Below are 19,909 nucleotides of genomic sequence, written 5' to 3'. Positions count from 1 at the left end.
CTTTTAATTTTAAGATTAAATGCTAGAAATACTCCATGGACTTACAATTCGGCTTCTAGTTGCAGGATTGAAAAATGTGTCTTTGTCTTGAATATAAAAGTTGGACAAATGTTCCTTTTGAAAAGGGGCAGTGAAAAACTCTTGCTCTGGTTTGATGATATTTTCATCCACTCTGAAGAGTCTACTAAACCAGTTGAAAGCTGAGTCTCGAGTTTTCAGGTCACTGGGTTGCAGAGGCAATTTGATGTGCATAACCTCGGCGTACGTGCACAGCACTTCCCAAGGTGCATGCACTTTCACAAAAATAAGTTTTTCATCCAAAACCTAAAATGAAAGAATATTAAAAATATGTGTGTGAGAAAATGAAAGCAAAGGATTTTTCATAGCGCTTCTAAAACTATCCAGAATTTTCTTTCTCTTTACAGCTCATAGATGACCTATTCAAAGTTGCATTCTTTGTCCATCTCAGCGAATGTATCATTAGCTTTGTAAAAGCACTGACATGAGGTGGAAACGCTCAGGCATATAAAGGCATATAAAGGTATATAAAAAAAGACAGCTGAATGTTCCCTTAATGCTTAATGTTTACATCTCTGCAAAGTATTTTATAAAGCAATTTAAGTTCAACAAAGCTTCCCTCATACAGGTTAATTAGGAGTGTTTGTACATGTAGCCTGGTGGGTCAGCTGTGGCTTTGGAGCTGCCAGTGACTCCCCAGCAGTTCAAGTACAACTCCAGGGTGACTTGATGGAAACAGGCTAGGCACCCATGGGTGCTCCTGGGCAACATGAATTCCCAGCTTCGTAGGGAGAATGGGGAGAGTGAAAAGGCGAATCAGCCGAGACTATTGAGAAAAACAGCATGGGGCACATTTGCTCCCAGTTGCATATACAAACTAACACCAGTATGCAGCATCATGACAGCCACTCTTGCCTCCTGTCTACACATCGCCTATACGCCTTCTATTGACGCCCTGCATTAGGGAGTCTCAGACACAGTGGAATTACAGTATGCAGCTCGTTGGCTGATGAACATCGGTTAGATATCTGAGCTACCCTGGAGAAACTTCCAATTTCAAAAGTTGTAAGTATAGCAACAGGTCCGTGTCAGACTTCCAGCAAGCACTTTACTTTCTTACGAACGTGAAGAGCCAGGCTGCATCCTTGGATGTGCAGCAGGAGCTCTTACTGCAGAAATAAAATAAATACCATGATGCCACGGATTCTGAGTCTAATTTGTGAGGAAGGGGCAAAATGACCTTTTCTGGAGCCCACTACAGCTACTAAACGACAGTAAATTTAGCCTGGAGGTGATTGTCCTGGATGGGGAGACCCAGACAGAGCGCTGCAGCCCTGCAGGGCAGGAAGGAAAGGGGCTCTGAGGGGGTCTGACCCCCCCCCTGTAAAAGAGCAGCTCCAGCAGCTGGTGTGCATTATCACAGTGCTCGTGAACTGTCCGCAGGCAACTTCGCAGCCCAAAATATACAAAGCATGATAGTTACAACTGTTTGCAATGTGCCAGGCCCTGCAAGGAGCAGGGTCACATGCAGGAGCCCCGCACTGCTCCCCTGGCACGGGAATTCTGCCTCGCACACCCACTGGCTTCCCACACGTCCTACACAGCCAGAGTAGGGGGAGAACCTCTCCTCAGAGTGTAACAGTGATTTTTATCACTGAGCAAACACAACCTATTTAATCTCCCCACTTTCCATATTTTACTTCGCAGAGGAAGGAACAGACACAAAGTTTAAAAGATTTCACATCAGATCACAGAGACGCTACTGATGGAAAAAAGGTGGGCCTTTTTCTCCTGAGAGGACAGAAAAGTTACAGTAAATTCATATATCCAGTTTCCTTATTCCCACAGGGGCAGCTTTGCTCTCAGACACAGCCCATCACACAGAGACGAGCACTCACCGATCTCGTTGCTTCAAGTTGCAAGCCGTTGTTTATCAGGTTTGATTCGTATACTTGTCTCTTCTTCTGTTAAAAGGTATTGAACACTGTAAAACATCTGTTCCAAATTTCACAAATACGTATGCAGAGAAGAATGGAGTTGCCTCCCAAAATGAAGAATCATTAGGTCTTTATCTCTATAGCTCACTTGACAGCTACTGTGGTGATAGGTACAGTCTTACCTACTAATCCAGATCAGTTTTTTTCTGTCTGATAAGCAATATTGACCTCAAACGCAACTGAGGAGAATTCACCCTCTTAGTTTCTGGTACATTACAGAGGTAAAAATGTGCCCCAAATTTTGTATTTTGAGAACAACTACCCCTGAAAGTTGTGAACTCCTTCACATTCAGTCACTAATTGAACTACTGACGGCAGCCTCCTGCCCCCCATTAATCTGCCCGTTAGAAAGTCTTCATCTTAAGGGCTTTCCATCCCATTTTCCTTCCAACAACCTGTAGCTTTATTAATCATATGAGTTCACATAGTGGTTCAAACTGTAGTCACCCTCTACATTTTAGTCCATGGAGAAGCATCCCCAAAGGAAGAAGCCAAGAGCTGTAGCACTTGTAGAGTCAGTGGTGCTATTCTAGGATCATTCGATGTGCCCAGAAGGTCATGACAAGTTTTCCTCAGTACAGATGAATTTCATGGATCATTTTAATTTCACTTCACAGTACCAGCACTTGGTAGGTAGTGAGTTACAAAGAATCTGAAATGTCTTGCAGTCTTGGATTTTCTTCTCAACACACATGACCTCCCCCCAAAAACCACACAGAGACAAGCAGCCTCTCTCCCCTCAAAATAAGAAAAATACAACTCCATAAGGAATTAATTCTGAAACTTGATGTGAAGAAATCCAATTTAAAAGCTATCTATCTGCATCAACTGGATAGTTCCCCAATGAACAATCTGTCTGTGTAAGTCAAGGCCAGCCAGCTCTCCTCAGACTACAAGCTGCATGTCAAAATATCAGCACGGGTAAGGAGGGCACCTGGGGCGGGGTGAGGCTTCTGTAAGCACTTTGCCAGAAGGTGATGACATTAATGCACTGGTGACTGATAGCTTTATTCCTGAACCAGGCTAGGCATGCAGCGAGGTTCTCAGAGTGGCTTGGTGATACTGCTTTCTTACTCCCAGATTGCTTTCATGCCACTGGCCAGTTTTTTCGTTGTTTATATGCCCTGTGCTTAAGGGATTTTTGCCAACCACTACTGGAACTTGGAGTTTTTAAAAGAAGAGTGGTCCAATGGTTTCTAACCAGTTAATGAATGACCCTTTAGATGAAGTCTTAGGATCTTGGATAGGTACACGGAAACTGGTCTTCAGGACCAGACCCAAGACCTACACACTCTAAGGGGCAAAAGCCAGATGCTTCAGCAAAAAGGGCAAACATCTTTAGGAGTTCCACAGGAACAGGTCAGTTGTATCTTCACCTAAGTTTCATCCAGTTCTTTAATGTTTAAAGACTGTTGTAAGTCCCCAAAGCAGAAAAAACTATTTTTCCAAAACTCTAGCAAGTCTTGGAATTAATAATTATAAAACTGAATAATATAAACAGCCCACCCCATTTATATTTGTTAGTGCTCAACTACAGCAGCTGTTTGTGGCAATGCTCATGATGGACTAATTTCTTATTTTGTTAAAAGGTATTTCTTTTATCTGTTTTGGGTTTTCTGCCTTTTTATTCCAGTGAATATCGCCTTCTTCTCAGATTAAGGGCAAGAAAAGCCAAATCTTTCAATGTTTTCTTCTTTTATCAATACTTATCACATTTCTCCTTATTCCTCTCTTTTTGCAGGATAAAACCACAATCCCAAAATTTGAAAGCACTCTTCATGGAGGTATCTCTCCATATCCCATTAATCCACTTGTTTATTGGTGACAGTATAATGTTCTTTATATTTTTATTGGATATATAACATTGTGTATATATATATAAAAATACACATTTATAATGTAATATATTGTATATATCTAATACATTCTATTATCTAGAATGCTGATTGTAGCTGTACCTTAAAGAGGACACTTAATACAGCTGTTTCCTGTGACATCTAAGTCTCCTCCTTGTACTAACAGCACTAACTTAGAATTCCAAATGTGAATGAGGTTTTTCTTTGCAGTAACATATTTCCTTGCATTTTTCAACATTTCATAGGTAATAGTGCTCTCCATTCTCCTTCAAAGCTAAAGCTTCACAGTCGTCTTGGCTTCTGAGTAAACTACAGAATGATTTCATCTGCAATTTTTGTTATATCATAACTCAATCCCCTTACCAGATCATTAATGTATGTAGTACACAGCACAGGAGTTGTTTGTTACTCCACTATTAACTCTTCCACCATTTCATCCTACCTCTTTGCTTCTTCCACATTCACGTGTTCTTTGTAAGGTGAATAATAGTGAATCATGAAAATATTTCAACTTGAGTTCTCCTTTGTTTCAGCAAATAAAAAAGGCAGAGGGCTTAATACCTGTTTCTTTTCTTCCTAAATAGCACAAAGATGGATGCAGGGCAATTCTCATTTGTAGGAGACTAATACTGTATTTTTTTTAATCTTAACCATTCAGATTGCTTTAATAATTTATTATGGCAAGGAGTTCCCCAAATTAATTTTGCCCTCAAAATCTTAGAAGAATGTTGACAATATTAAGGTTTCTAATAATGCATTAATGCAAGTAGTGAGAAACAAAGCCCCTGGGAGCCTTTGCTAATTAGGGGCTTTGCTATTTTATATAAATGATTGAATTATGCATATGATGATCTATGGAGGAGCTAGACTTTTACCCAGAGGAGTCTATAGTGGTTTTGTATTGACTGGGGAATACAGAATAAAGATATGATAGCTTATTAGGCTGGAAGGTGGAGACTGTCCAAAGTTTATTTTAGTATCTGGCGTTTTGCTCAGCAAGGCTAAGTTGTAATAATACTGTAACCATGGTAATGCTGCTGATCTAAATCTGACATAGATTTTGATGATTGAATGGCTAGCCAATAGACTAGGACACTATGGGATGCATAATCACATACAATCTTGAGAAAGCGAAAGCATAGTGTAAGTAAATGCCAAGTAGTACAGGCATGTAGAAGGATTAGCTCTTGGGAGCTGCTTTTTCACCATAATGTGAAATGTTTCAATGTCTGGTGATTGTCTTGCCAAGCTGAGGAGACTAACAAGATTGTAGGTCTGGAAACTGGTAGCAGACCACTGGCAGCATTTTTCTCTGTGTTTTGTAAATGGTGGGGAGCACTTGCTTTGATTACAGTGACAGAAGAATGCCAACTCATATCTTTGTTTAGTTTATTTTGCGCAAAGTTCCTCACAACAATATCCCTGTGGCTTCAGGGGAAAAATCCTAACAAGGAAGGAGTGCTTGAATAGCCACCTCTGCCTTACCTGACAGGCAACAGGTAAATCACAGTCAATAAGAGAAAGAGCATGGGGCCCAAAGCCTTCCCCGTGGAAATCAGCTAAAAGGAGTGGAGACAATCACTGTATCAATATTAGCTGCCAACTCTCACAGTTTCTTTTTGGTATTTGGAAGCTTTTCTGAAAGTCCCAGCTGTCAGCACCAGGAAATTAACTGATTGAGAAGCTCTGCTTCTGTAAACTTCTTTTCGTCATGTTTGAAGATAATCATAAAAATGTGAAGCAGAATATGCTATAAAGGCTGACACAAAAAAAGTAAACCCAAAGAACTCCAAATACAGATTTTCTGAGATACTCTCTGATTTTAAGACAGCCTCGTGATTTTGTGAAACATGATTCATGACCACACAGAACTGGCAATACCGCAGTCTAGCCCTTCTCTCAACAGTGCCTTCTAGTCACCCTGCTTGGAAAGACCCATTTCTGGTCCTATGAATGTATGCAGTAACTTCAGAGTAACTCCTTCCTTCCATTTTTCTTCCCATCCTCTGTCACCCTTCCTTCCATCCATTAGATGAAGAAGTAAAATGTGGGTTTGGGGTTGCCTCAGGAACAGAGGTTTTATTTCGGTGAGTTCCTGCTTCAAACCCAATCCATCCAGCAGGGACCAGGGCAGGTGTGACTGCCCTCCTCCCACTTTCAAAGGTCCCTTTCATCCTTGTTATCAGACTTCATGGATATGTCGGCTGGGCACACCATGGACATGTAGAGCCTGCAATCCTCTATTGCCTCAAATCACTGCATAAAATGGCACCAAGGTACCCTTCTTTCTGCAAAACCAGGTATTGTTCTGTCACTGCAAGTGTGACGCATGCTAAACAGCAGAAGTCCAATTAGTTTTTTAAGTTATCCAAGGTTTTTGTTTGTCAGCTATCTAAAATAAACAAGTCTAGAGGCAGTCACTGTTCACTGTTTGCTTATGAAGACAAACTTCTTTAGCCTTGCAGAAGTTCTCTGTAATCAGTAGTTAAAAAAAAAAGATTGTGTAATATTTTCTGTGAATTATGGTTTTCATTTAATTTGAAAAAAAACCAACCCTGTTTATTTCTGTGAAGCACAGATTACTTCATGGTTGGAAATGAAGGTTTTGCTCACATTACTACTTAAATTGCTGACAGTCTTTCCGTTTATTTCTGTTGGGGGAAGCAGATGGACTAGAATGACATTCTGCATCGATCTATTTTTATTCTGCCTTTCTGGTGCTGACCGTTTAACTTTCAACAATGAGCTCCTTGAGGACCCCAACAGATAAAACTGGCATTTTGGAGCATTCCTGGAAAGACTGGTGATATTTAATTTCTATTCTGATGGTAACCTATCCTGACAAATAAGGTACATAAATTGTAGGTTTAAAAAACTTGCTTTGGGCAGGAATTTCAATTGCTTGCAAGGTACAGTTTCTGGAATCTGGTCCTGACAGTTTGATTTTTGCTAGTGCTTGCAAAATTAATTGTATATCAACTTGAAAAGGTTTGGAGTTCAAATTGAGTTGCACATATGAACCTTATCTGCTAACTTCTGAATCTGTAAATTGTGTTAGAAACCTCCACGAGGATGTCATTTCAGTAGTTTGACTGCCTCCCTTAAACCAGATTTCAGAAACACATGAAAATGAGGGAAGCACAGCACCACTGTGCATCTCCAAGTGCTCCAGAATCCCATATTTTTGTTCCCTCTATCCAAATCACCCCCATGTTTTTAATTAAGTTATTTTGTTCTCTCCTCTGAGATGTTTTCCCAAGAATACCGCTAATTAGTACACAGAATCACAGAATCACAGAATCACAGAATGTTAGGGATTGGAAGGGACCTCGAAAGATCATCTAGTCCAATCCCCCTGCCGGGGCAGGATTGCCTAGACCATATCACACAGGAACGCTTCCAGGCGGGTTTTGAATGTCTCCAGAGAAGGAGACTCCACAGCCTCTCTGGGCAGCCTGTTCCAGTGTTCAGTCACCCTTACAGTAAAGAAGTTTTTCCTCAAATTTAAGTGGAACCTCCTGTGCTCCAGCTTGCACCCATTGCCCCTTGTCCTGTCAAGGGATGTCACTGAGAAGAGCCTGGCTCCATCCTCTTGATACTTGCCCTTTACATATTTATAAACATTAATGAGGTCACCCCTCAGTCTCCTCTTCTCTAAGCTAAAGAGACCCAGCTCCCTCAGCCTCCCCTCATAAGGGAGATGTTCCACTCCCTTAATCATCTTCGTGGCTCTGCGCTGGACTCTCTCTAGCAGTTCCCTGTCCTTCTTGAACTGAGGGGCCCAGAACTGGACACAATACTCCAGATGTGGCCTCACCAGGGCAGAGTTTTAATGCTGGGCCATTTTCTCAGTTACACTTGTGCAATTCTTTTGAAAAAGTACAGAAAGCCATTCAAATCAAATATAATGATGGTCCCAGGACCCAATTCTTCTCTTGCTGTGGGAGAATAGGTGGATCTGTACCCCGTTTCTCTGAATCCAGTAAATTGGTTACCTAGGTTGAGGTCTGATTTTCAAGTCCTTCTCACTAAATTCAGTAACTGTCTGGGGACTCCTCCACTCTCAGTATCATACAAAACCATCCAGTGCAGCACCCAAAACTTTTAACTTCAGAAATGTAGACCTATAGATGTCCACTAGCAAGTTAAATTCTGCCCTGAATTCCACGTCATGCAATCGGGTGGGGCGCAGTGCACGTCAGACAGAATTTCTCCCAGTGACTACACCCCTGGTCCCGACATTTCACAGACCTGTAACATTGCACATGGCCAGTGGGGACCTTGCTGCTGACCTCAGTGAGGTGAGGATTTCACCCTACGAGAAGAGACTTCACTGGATCTACTATTCTTTAATAAGCTGCAGTTTCCAAATTCTGTGAACAATAAACCTCTGGATAATAGCTCTATAAAACTCTCAGGAGAGTCAAAGAAAGATCAGTATGAGCAAGGAACATATTCAGGCTTAAAGCACCTTAAGTTACAGGGGATACTGCTTATAAAATTTGGCATTTTCAGTTAATCATTGATCAGAGACAGACCGTGATGTATGCAGTAATTAAAGCCAACAGTAAATGGTAATACTCCTCATTTTGGTATCCTGTATGTCATCACAACGGTAGAAGTCATTTGCCCCAGAAAAAAACATAACCAAATAAAAGACAGTAAAGACAAGCTATTAACTAGATTTTATGCCAACACTGATGAAACCTTACGTATCTTATCTTGGGCAGCATCATCTCCACACCTTCCTGGGAACTGCGGTAGGCTAAAATGTTAATTCTCTCCCTGTAATTCCAAGGATGCAAAACTGTGCCATAAATGTCATTTTCCTTTCCATCTCAGACATAAGGTATATGTGTTTTGTTTCTTCTTTTCAAATATTCTATTCACATTTATTTCTTTTTTACTTCTCAGTTTCTCTCACTCCTAGTATAAGAGTGAGGTAGGTCCCAAGGCAACATGCTGCATCCCACTCGGGAGGAGGTACAGTAAGAAAAATGTTATCAGTGCTGCCAACCTCTGTGCACCATTTGCTTAGGGTATGAAGATTTGCAGCACATACAGCTTCCTCCACTTGCATAGCAAGTGGTCTCAAGTGAGATGAAGGACCTCTCTGTCTTTGAGGTGACTAAAGTGTTTGTGTGCTTGAATCTGACCTGCACCTATCCCATCCTAAAAAGTCAGCAAGCTTATGTCTATGCACATTGTAAAGGCCTGTTCCTCCAACAATAGATAAAGGAAATGCATTTCTAAACTGATGACACCTGTATGTGAGGCACCAGAGGGAGGGAGCCAGTACTTCTGAGTTGTGTCACAGGAGTTTGGTTATGACCAGGTCACTCATTTCAGCTTATGTGACAGACTCACTGAACAAAATCCTCTCTTCACTCCTGCTTCTCCTTTCTCCACCTCTCAGTGCCCTCTGGTGCTTCACCCTATGATGTGTAACGTTTTGTCTATTTCATGGTCAGCTTTGGATTTTTTCATTAGTTCTCCAGCTCAGTCTCATCACACTTGTAACCTTTGTTCTTGTCCTTGGAAGTCCTCTGTAACTTCCACTTCTTCATCCTTGTCTCTTTCTATGCTTTCTACCACCCTTTCAGCACCATATGCGTTGCCAATATTAAAATTCTTGCCTATGCCTTCCACAGTACCCCTACGGCTTCAGATTCTCCCTGTCCATGGACATCCTGGCTCTGAAAACTGCTATCACTGCTGTTTTCAGTTTCCTTCTGACACATCCGTGACACCTCAATCACGTGTCTCAATCTCCTGTGCCATACTTCTGTCCATACAGCCTTTGTTGGTCACTTTACTGACAGGCCACGCATCTGGCTCTTGTTCAGCTTGCTGTCCACCAAGACCATGAGGGCCTCTTCCACAGAGCTTCTTCCCAGCCACTCAGTCTTCACCTTATCTGATCATTAGTCTAATGTACTCTCGTTCTCACGTTTGTTGCGTGTAGGTAGACTGCTTCCTTTTCCTTAGCACACCACAGATTCAGTGTGGCTGCAGATCTTTGTAGGACTGAGACTTTTGAGAGTAAGCTTTTTTTGCAAGCACCTAGTGCATAACCCACAATCTCCTGGTGTAATTATTCATGGTTTTGTTCTAGCTAATGTCCTAACATTAATGTTGCACTAAAAATACTACTCCATTGCTCACATTAAATTTCCATCACTGTTTGGAAAAGACACTCATTATATTTTTAAGTACATTTGGGCAATGGCCAAATATTACAAACATAGATGTAAAATGCTAATTGATAAAAACAGTTGTTTCCAAAGGGGCAGCTTTTTGTTTCTAATTACCTCTTTCAATTAAATTTTATTGCTGATCCTGTGATCATGTGTAATGCAACATCCACCCACTGCAGGACTCCCTCAGACCCTATTGACAACACTCCTTATGCCTGCCCTGTTAATGCCAAGAACACTGTATAATGAATACCAACCAACTTAGCTACAGGCCTTTTTACTCCTACTCTTCACTTTCCTAACTGCAAACCATTATTTGTATGTGAGCTGCTTTCAGTGATATCTTTGTCCTTGCCTGTCTCTACCAGAGGCTTCTGCTGGAACATGGAGTTGCTAAATCAGAGAAGGAAGTGGGTGGATGTGAGAGCGCAGATGCCGAGGGCCTACAATCCCGTGGATGGATATTTCTCAGTAGTTCACAATTAAAATAGCTTAGTGGCATGGCTGAGCTTGTTTTTGTGGCCCTGTGTGCCATAATGAATGCAGTCCACTGATAGAACTACTGATCCTTGTGGGTCCCTTCCAACTCAGGACATTCTATGATTCTGTGATTCTACTGAAATAACTAAAAAATAGTAGCTAAAAATAGCCTATATGATTGTTGCTCATAGGTGCTAAGGAGCATCAAACAGTCACTGGCTTGAGTCAGAAATTTTTTGCAAGGTCCCTATGGAGGGTCAAGCTGTTGAAGTGTCCAGGGAAGGAAGGTATAGGGAGAAATTCTGGTAGCAAAGTGATGTACAATTATTTCCCATAAGTGACTTAGGTACTTTATTGGGCAGAATGTCAGCAGCTATGTTGGTAACTGCGATCTGGAGCAGCTGGTCAGCTGCCTCCTTCTATGGGTTCCTCTGAATACCCAGATTTTAATACCAAAGTCCACTAGGGGCCTAATTCAATCACTGTGGGTACAGAAAATTGCCCTAGTCTGAAGATCTTGGTGTCTAATTCTAACCAGGAACCTGATAGCAGCATTTTTCTGCTCACATCTCCTGAAGGGTTCCCTCCCAGGAGGATGCTCTGAGGTCACCTAGCACACACCGACAGACACGATGTGCAGTGCTCTGCCCATTTACACAGCAATCTGCTGGCTTGAGCTCACCCATGTTCCCTGCTCAGTTTGATGGGCTTCAGTCTCCCAGCTCCCAGGAGTACTCCTAGGACAGGGCAATGCAATTGCTGTTCTGGGTGAGGGCACTATCCTTTCTGACCACTGCTGTAACATCCAACAAATGATTCAGATTTATACTGAAAATAACTTACCTTTTGCTTTTTACGATCACTCCTCTTATGAGTCATTTTTTTGCTTTCATCTTCATACACCAAAACAAAGTCAATTCTTCGCTGCCCATCGCTGAAGAACAAGGAGTCAGGCTTATCATCAAAATCAGCCTGGAAGACAGGTAGGACAGGTTAATGTGAAGAACTTTACTTGTCAGTTCCTTACTTGCTTCCTATTACACAGTATTTCAGAGAACAGAGAAATTCAACATGTTGGACTCATATAACACAAAGACCAAAGTGACAACAAAACTAGCATGGAGTAGAACAGAGAAAAAAAGGTTGAAAGGTCTCTGCATGACATTAGAACAGCAGAACTTTGACCTAATTTTGTTCTTTAAAAATAGCATACGAGCTTTTGGCAATGGGAGGAGCATTGGGATGCAGCACCTTTCCCGAATAACGCATCTGTCAAGTAATTTGCATGCCATCATGGATATAATGTTAGATAGCCTGTCTACAAGATACGTTGTTGCCTGATGGTAGTTTCAGAATTAGTGCGTTCCCATCTGTCCCCTTACCTGCCAGAAGTTTAATCATCTCTGCAATTAAAAAAAAACAAAACAAAACAAAAAGCCCAGTAGTTTCATGCACACTAATCCACCATTGCCCAGATAATAAAGAATGTGACCGGGCTGCAGATGAACTCTCAAAATGGACACATCCTATGTGGATTTATTTCTCTTTTTATTTGCAACATCTTAGCAAGCAAAAACCATTGCTGTGTGCCACACATCCATCATGTTATAATATATGCTAAAATCAAAAGGATTAATATATCCATAAGCCATTATCTAGTCCCTGGAGAAAAGTAGGATAAATTGTCATATCCACTAATAACATCTTAATGTGTTATTTCATGTGTGAAATGATACAGACACATTGATGATGAGGGAACCTGAATCCTCGAGTAATGACTTTGTAGTTTCTTAGAGTACTCTGAGGGCACTATCACATGTAACAACCCCTCCTTTCAGGTAAGATAAATAGCTGTAATGTTATCAGAATCATCATGTAATGAGCACCAAACTTGCAGGTACTCAGCCAAATCCATCCATGGTGTTAATGAGGGCAGTGCCACTGAAGTTGATAGATATCGAGTGTCTGAAATGGGACTCAGCATTGCATTAGAGATAGTAAGATCTCCAAAGCTGGCAAGACTCCCATACAGAACAGCAGAGGAGCCTTGGCTACCAAACGACTGGGCATGTAGGGTGGCCCAGGGTAAGATCAGGCCACTCAAAATGGCCCAGAATAATCTCTTGAACATGCTGTGTCTTTGGGGACATGGAAAAGATTCCCAGATGTCCTATAACTGAAATTTCCCTGTCAGTGCAGACCAAACTTCATGAGGGATGCCAGGTCCAGTTTTGGGAGCTCTGGGATGTCTGGTCCACAGAAAGGCACATGAAAATGTGGTTGTGGTGTCAGAAACCCCTTAAGTGCAGACTGAAATGGTTGTTCTTCAACTGTGATAAAACTGAGAAGAATGCCAGTCTTCAGTCAGGAGCACCCCAGTTCCAGGGAGCATACAGTGTTTTAGGAACCACATGTGTTTCCAAAACAAAATTTCCCGGGAGTTTTATTCTAAACCTCTCCCTGTAGACTCTTTTGTTACTGTTTATTGGGTGAGTCAAAACAGCTGACCAAGATGTGTCTCCCCATAATTACGACAGAATTACCATATTTTAAATAAACTCAGGGGAGATTAAACTCACTATTCTTTTACGTTGTATATGCAAAGGCTAGGACCTGCTGCAAAGACGTCCTGTTAACTTAGTTGCTCAAACAGCCTGAGCAGATTCTTGGCTAGAACAGTTCTCTTTGAATCTCACCTGTGCCTAGAGATTTGTGACAAACCTGACAGCAAGCAGCTGCTGACTTACATACATGCATATCTATGCTGACCTGTGGCCAATATATACATATATTCTATATTAGTTTCACAACCTGGCCTAAGATTCAGAAGCCCCCTAGGCAGTCACCAAATCAACATACAACTGCACACTGTGAATAAAGTTTTAGGGAAAAAAATGCTTTAAACTTTCAGATGGCATCACCAGACCACAATGACACTGAGTACCTCTGTCACCCAAAGCAAGTCACAGATGTGAATTTCTAAATTCTTGAGAGCTAGAGCTGGCATAGTCCCATCAAGCCATCAGACTTGACCTGGACAAGTTTTCCTCTCGCTGAGGACTAGCCACAGGTGTAAAATGCAGCCCTGCTATGACCATTTCCTGTCTCATTTAAAACATAATCATGTTGACTAGAGTCCCATTGGGTGGAAGGCATCAACAACAACAGTCACCAACAGCCCCTGTTGGGAGGCAGCTTGGGAGCGCAGCAGAAGGGCGGGCGCGGGGAGGTCAAGGTGGCCAGGTGCAGAGCCCAGCCCCGCAGCCCCAGCTCTCCCCGGGGACCCCAGCAGGCTCTGTCCCACGCTAACACTGCCCTGTGTTGCAGTGCTGGAAACACTGTGCCCAAGCCTTGTGATAGTGAATAAGGAGGGGAAGTGTTGCCACTGCGTAAAGCAGAAGGTTTTTTAATTGGGCTTCTTCGTCTTTTGAATCTTAGAAACAGCATTATAACTTCTGCTTAAAGAGACAGAGTTCAGCTGTGAAATTCAAGCACTTGAAAGCATAGAAGTAGCAATAGCTTTGAGGTTTTTTGCTACAGTTTTTAGCTCTTTTTCCTATATAACCTATCCACAGGATAGAAAAGAAAGAAATGGCAGATGGCAAACATCAGATCAAGTTTTGATCTAACAGGTTTTGATCATCATTTGTGATTGCATAACTTCACTGTTTAAATAATTTTCCTTTAAATGTAGTCTCCTTTAAGCTTATAAAACCAGGATGTGACTTAGTGATAACTGGCTCAGCTGGATTGTCAATAACTAGGCACAAAGACTGCCTGTTAATCAGTATTCTGACTCATGAATTTCCTTACATACATGATTTCATTCACATGAGTATATGCATGTTACCATATACATACACCTTTCTCTCTATATATAACAAACTATGCATATATATAATGGAATATATATGAAAGATTAATCAATATTGGACTGCATGAATCCAGCTACACAGAAGTTCATACATATGAAGCTAACTTAAATGTAATCTCTATTGCTTTTAATCACTAGGGCAATGTTCAATTGACCTATCCATAGACACTTTATATATCAATAAAATAATAAAGAAATGACTCATTAAGTCTGAATGCTTAAGAGATCAAGATTAAGACCCACACAAATAAATTATAATGTAACATTAAATGTTGCTCAGTTAAAAGTAAGAACTAAAATGCAAAAGGGAATGTAATAGTTAAGGTTCCAACAGCCGCATTAACTTAGATGTGTGGTATATCTTTTAATCCCTGCTGGATAGTTTGTAATGAAAAATCATATATTATTCAACATAATTACCAGGGGAAAAACAGAACTGAAAACCAAAAAGATGTGCTGTACTCTGAAGTTATAATTCCGTTGAGACAATGTTTGTTTTTTCTAATAATATGTAATATTATTTGACAGTATTACAAATGTTATCATCATACAAATGCACACAAGCTTGTATGCATAGACATATAAGTTAATGGGGCTGAAATTCCAATACATAATTTTTCTTAAGTATTAGTAGCAAATTAGAACCCAAAATAATGAACAGGCCCATTGATACCTCTTTGTTTTGTGAGGAACAAACATGAGGTCTATTTATTGCACTATCTAATTTTCTTAGTCTCAGCATAATCACATTTGATTTGTGCACTCTAATGTTATAATAATACCCCAGTGGACAGCAGGTTAATATTGATTAACATCATTACTAAGTTAAAAAACCCCAAACATTTAACTGTAAAATACTGATTATATTTAGCACATACTCCACAGCACTTCTGGACTCTCAAAGTGCTGTACAATCAACTGCTTGCCCACCACTGAGAGATGGGGAACTATTAGCTGCTTTATTAACAGAAGGAATCTGAAGGATTTCAACTGTGGCTAAAGCTTTCTGAAACACTGAGGGCACACCTACGTGGGCTAGCCTAGAGGCAGCACAGCCATGTTCATGTGGGTGTACCTCTGTGTTTCAGTTCAGAGCACGGTCAGATCAGGTGAGCATCAGTGTCTCTTCACTCCAAGGAATGAGACTGGAGGTAGCCTGCAGTAACAAAAAGCCCAGAAATGTGTACGATGCAGCCACCACCTCCTCAGCACCAAACGCGTTGTTCTACAGACCCACTGCTTGGGTCCTCACTGCCAGCAGATGTACACACAGCTGGTGGGATACTGCCAGAGCTGGAAGGTGCTGCACTGATGCAATCACGCTGAAGGTCCCTGGTCAGCCCTGAGCAGCCCTCTGCCATGCACACGCCCTGCTTACACAACTTCTCTTAATCCCCCCTGATTCTGGCCCACCATGGCCACCTCAGCACACGAATAAGGAGCTTCCTGCACTCTTTGCTAACCCAGCACAGGCAATTGTTGGTAAAGAGCATCTGCTCTCCCAGCTCCCGGGACAGAGTGGCACTTGGAGAAGGGACAAGTGGGAAATGAAGATAAGCTTGCCCCTCCACGCAGGGCTGTAAAGGCTGAGGTAACTGGTTTGGCTCTAAGTGACTGCATCATGGAGCCAACCCTCAGCCCCTTGACTCAGAGCTTCTTCTCAGGAGGAAGACTACCGTGTACTCCTTCTCATGTGTAATCAGGCTTGCCAGTATCTAAGGGGAGTTTCCATGTCTCACTCTTGAGAGAGTCATGTAGTCATGGCTACGTGTGACGCCTGCAGCAGAAGGTGAAAGGAGACCACTCTGGTGGGAAGCTCCCTTCAGCAACAGTGATGCTCCATGCCAGGGGAGAAAAAATAGCGGCGTGACAAAGAAACCCATCTTCACTTTTCCAGGCTTCTCTGGGCATTATATTGTCCCTGTTAAACATTCAGTGGGGATAATGGTGGGAAGGGCAGCATGGAGACAAGCATGAAGAGAAATATGTGCACAGGAATTGCAGTTATTTATTGTTTGCTACACCCTGAACAAGCACAGTATTGTAAGCTGATTTTTTTTAAATAACAGGAGATTCTGCAGGAATGACTTATCTAACTGGAAGGATGAAAGAAGTGCTTTATTTCGTCTGCAAGAGCCTTTGGTGTGACTGTCAATAGCACCAAATGTAATCATGACCTGAGGGATAAACTACTTGTCTGCGCCCTCACATAATTTTCAGATATGCTTCAAAACAGCTTCCTGCAGCATGCCAGGGAATAAATCAGTACTGGGAAACAAGAGAGCAGAGCAGAGCCTGTGTAACATCGCCTCTGCTGACAGGCATCTGCAAAAAATCCTCCGGCTGGAGCACAGCAACCGTCTTGCCGGGGACCCGCAGGCTACACTTCAGTTGTGGGTTTTACATAGGTGAAAATTTCAGAATGCTTGTTTAGGAGCACAGTTATTTCTCTCTAGAAGCCTCAGGAAACTTCAAATGAAGTAAATGAAAAGGAAACAAATTATATTACCAGGATATTATGAAACATAATTATTTGTAAAGTGCTTTGACATCATCTGGAGAAAACGTTACAGAAATACAAAGTTGTTCTTACTGTTACAGCGATATAACAAGATCTTTTATTACTTTATGTTCTAAGTGACCAATAGAGACAACTTTCTGACATTAAGAACAACACAAGCATTTACTTCTGGAAGATATAAGATATATACCAGATACTTCAGGAAGATATAAGTTTATTTGCATACCACATACTAATGTTGGTCTGTCTCCATAGGGCTACAAAACCGTTGTGCGTTTAACATTTTTCCTTGTCACTCATATTTGCTAATAACAACAGAGGACTGTTTCAGTTCTGTTTTTAGCAACAATGAGATTATCAGCAAGCACTTAATCAGAAGGAGGTGGGTTTTTTTTTTAATTTCCTCAACATGGAAAGAAACTTTTGATCTGTAACAAATTGAAATAAACTGAGACTAAAGACAAAGTAGAAAAATGTGGGGCGTCATTACAGTCATATGTTTCTGTCAGCAGAAAGTGGTTGGTAACTGGCCAGGCATTGGGATGCCTTGTCCCCTGAGCTAAGTTTGGATGAGACACCCACTTGACTTCCTGCCTGAGCGTCACGTTGCTGCTGGCTGCAGAAGGAATTCCAGTCACTGCTGATTAGAGAGAGACCACACGTCCGTACTTTTAAAGGTGAAGACAGTACTCTGCTGAAAACCTGCTTTTCAGCACCTCTCATCCTTCTCTGGTTGCAGGAGCTGGGAAACTTCACTTCCCTGAAGCCTTCTCGCTGCAGAAATTGTATTTGAGGGACATCAGTGATGGACAATTTGAAGAAGTTGTCCCCTCCTCTGAAGATGTTGACTCTCAAAAAAAATCTTACATCCAAATTCAAACTATCTACCTATAAGACTGCAAAATGAAACATCTGAGAGCTGGAAAATGCTTGAATTAAGGCTGCCTATGCAGTTTTGTCTTTCTTGTACATATTGTTTATGATACATTACTTAATTGCAGAACCACATGCCGTACTTCTACCCTCCTTGTAGTAGTTAGGGAATGCTCCTTATTATCTTCTTTATTCAATGTCTTTTTTTTGTTACACCTCATCTAAACAGCCTGAACGCCTGAAATAGGGGTTTCCCTCTGACTATGCCCATGGTACCCTCCTCATAGAATCTCCATGTTCTACAAAATGTTGAGAAATTTAATTTCACAAGATCCCCCAGGAGAGAAAGTAACAGTATAACCCTCATTTTAACGGTGATCACACAAGGCACCTAGAGGCCAATGCCAAAACCGGTTGACTGTCTCCTAAATTTGAAGTTCCAGCTTGAGACAGCAGGACACTGACATTTTTCCAGAGAGCTTAGCAATTCCCTCTCTTCAAAGAGCACTACGCTCACTTTCAGATCCACATCTGACTATTTTGAACTAACGCAAATAGGGCCACAGATGCTCCCCTTTGACACTCGAGAAATAAACAAAGCTGGATGTGACTTTGTGTGAGCCTTGCACCGAAACCCTGTAGCAGGAGCAGGAATAAAATCCAGTTATCTAGGACCACACTCAGTTTCTTTAGTCATAAGAACTTTTCATTCCTTCCCGGCAATTTCCTGCCACATTCACACCTTGCTGAAGTACTACAAACAACATCCTCACAGAATTTGGGCTTTTTGGAGATTAATGTTCTACTCCTGTGCTGAATGAGGCAGGGATCTTGAGGCAAACTTAGCATGTGATCCTCTAATTAGAGACAGAACCATAAGAAGGACAGGACTGTTTTTATTAGCCAATAACTTACTCAGTTTTGGCTACTCTAGGACAAGTTGCAAAATCAAATCAAATTTCCAGAATACTTCCAGCTGCAAAGCACGATCTAAGTTTAGACAACAGGCACAGTACTTCCCTCTAGTCAATCGTTTAAGGTTAGGCTTCCTATTCAGTTTCCATTTCTAACTACAATTAGCACTCATCCATTTCACAGATAGGCTCAGTAGACCTCAGTTTTATCTTCTGCCCCTCCAACTCACTGAAACTGCCCAGTGGCCACCAAGAAGGACCTGACATCAAAGAAGCAGTGCAGAAAACATGCTGCTAAAACTGAGCAGAAATTACAACTGCTGGTTAACATGAGTAACCAAAAATAAAAATTTATTTTGACAGTTGATTTTCAGTAGAAATAAAAATAAATTTTACTGAAACTGCTCAGAGGAGATTGTTCTAATCACAAGGTATATGACATTTTGGCTGGTATGGTGCTATTTCACTCTATATAAATACATTTTAAAAAACTTCATTGTACCACAAGGAGAGTCTAAGAAGGATTATTATAACATCATAGTCAGGGCACTCAGTTGGGAAATGGAGGCTCTTGGTTCCACCTAATGCTCCAAAATATGTTTAAATATTTTTCCAGAGGCTGAGTCAGCTTGAAATGAGGAACACCCTGCCACAAAATGCTGGGGCTGGGGCAGGGGCAGGGTAGATGAGGGTATCCAGCTCGCAGAAGGAAACTAATTTCCTGGTACTTTGAGTACTTGTTTCCTATAGCAGAGGCAGGAACAAACTCCCCTGACCCATAACTATGACAAGTACTTTGCCAGCTAAGCTGCTAGAGCAGCTGTACACCTTGTCCTCCTGTAACACTGACCCACTTGTAAAAGGAGCTTGAATAGAAAAGACAACCTATAAACAGCCGAAGCCAGTGACACTAACCACTGTCATTAGAGTAAGGAAACACAGAACAGACTTTTTTAATTTATATGGAGTTGCTCTATTAGCTTTAGGATGAGTATATGATTTTAAACCTTTTTTAATCCAGGCTTATGGCTATTTCCTTGTGCAACTGCAGACCATTCTTGTACCATTCTAGGGGAAAAAATAAAATTGGACTTATCAGCATGCCAGTTGGGCATCAGGCTGGCAAAGCACGTGACATGGCAGGGCTTGTTGGGGTCAACTGGCCAGCCCTTAGAGATA

General features: G+C 41.5%; 1 protein-coding gene across 1 annotated transcript in view; it reads right to left on the bottom strand.

Annotated features, from left to right (window-relative positions):
* ANO6 (anoctamin 6) overlaps positions 1–19,909 on the bottom strand; it is a 71,288-nt gene that overhangs the window by 26,737 nt on the left and 24,642 nt on the right. The window contains exons 3-5 of the mRNA XM_068401728.1: positions 11,392–11,520; positions 1,917–1,982; positions 46–324 (exon numbers count right to left, since the gene is read on the bottom strand). Coding sequence (XP_068257829.1) covers positions 46–324; positions 1,917–1,982; positions 11,392–11,520 — 474 coding nt within the window. The remainder of the gene's footprint in view (positions 1–45; positions 325–1,916; positions 1,983–11,391; positions 11,521–19,909) is intronic.

The sequence above is a fragment of the Nyctibius grandis genome, chromosome 5, assembly GCF_013368605.1.
Source record: "Nyctibius grandis isolate bNycGra1 chromosome 5, bNycGra1.pri, whole genome shotgun sequence".
Lineage (NCBI taxonomy): Eukaryota > Metazoa > Chordata > Aves > Nyctibiiformes > Nyctibiidae > Nyctibius > Nyctibius grandis.
Note: the sequence above shows the minus strand (reverse complement) of the source record. Positions and strands in the feature narration are given on the sequence as shown.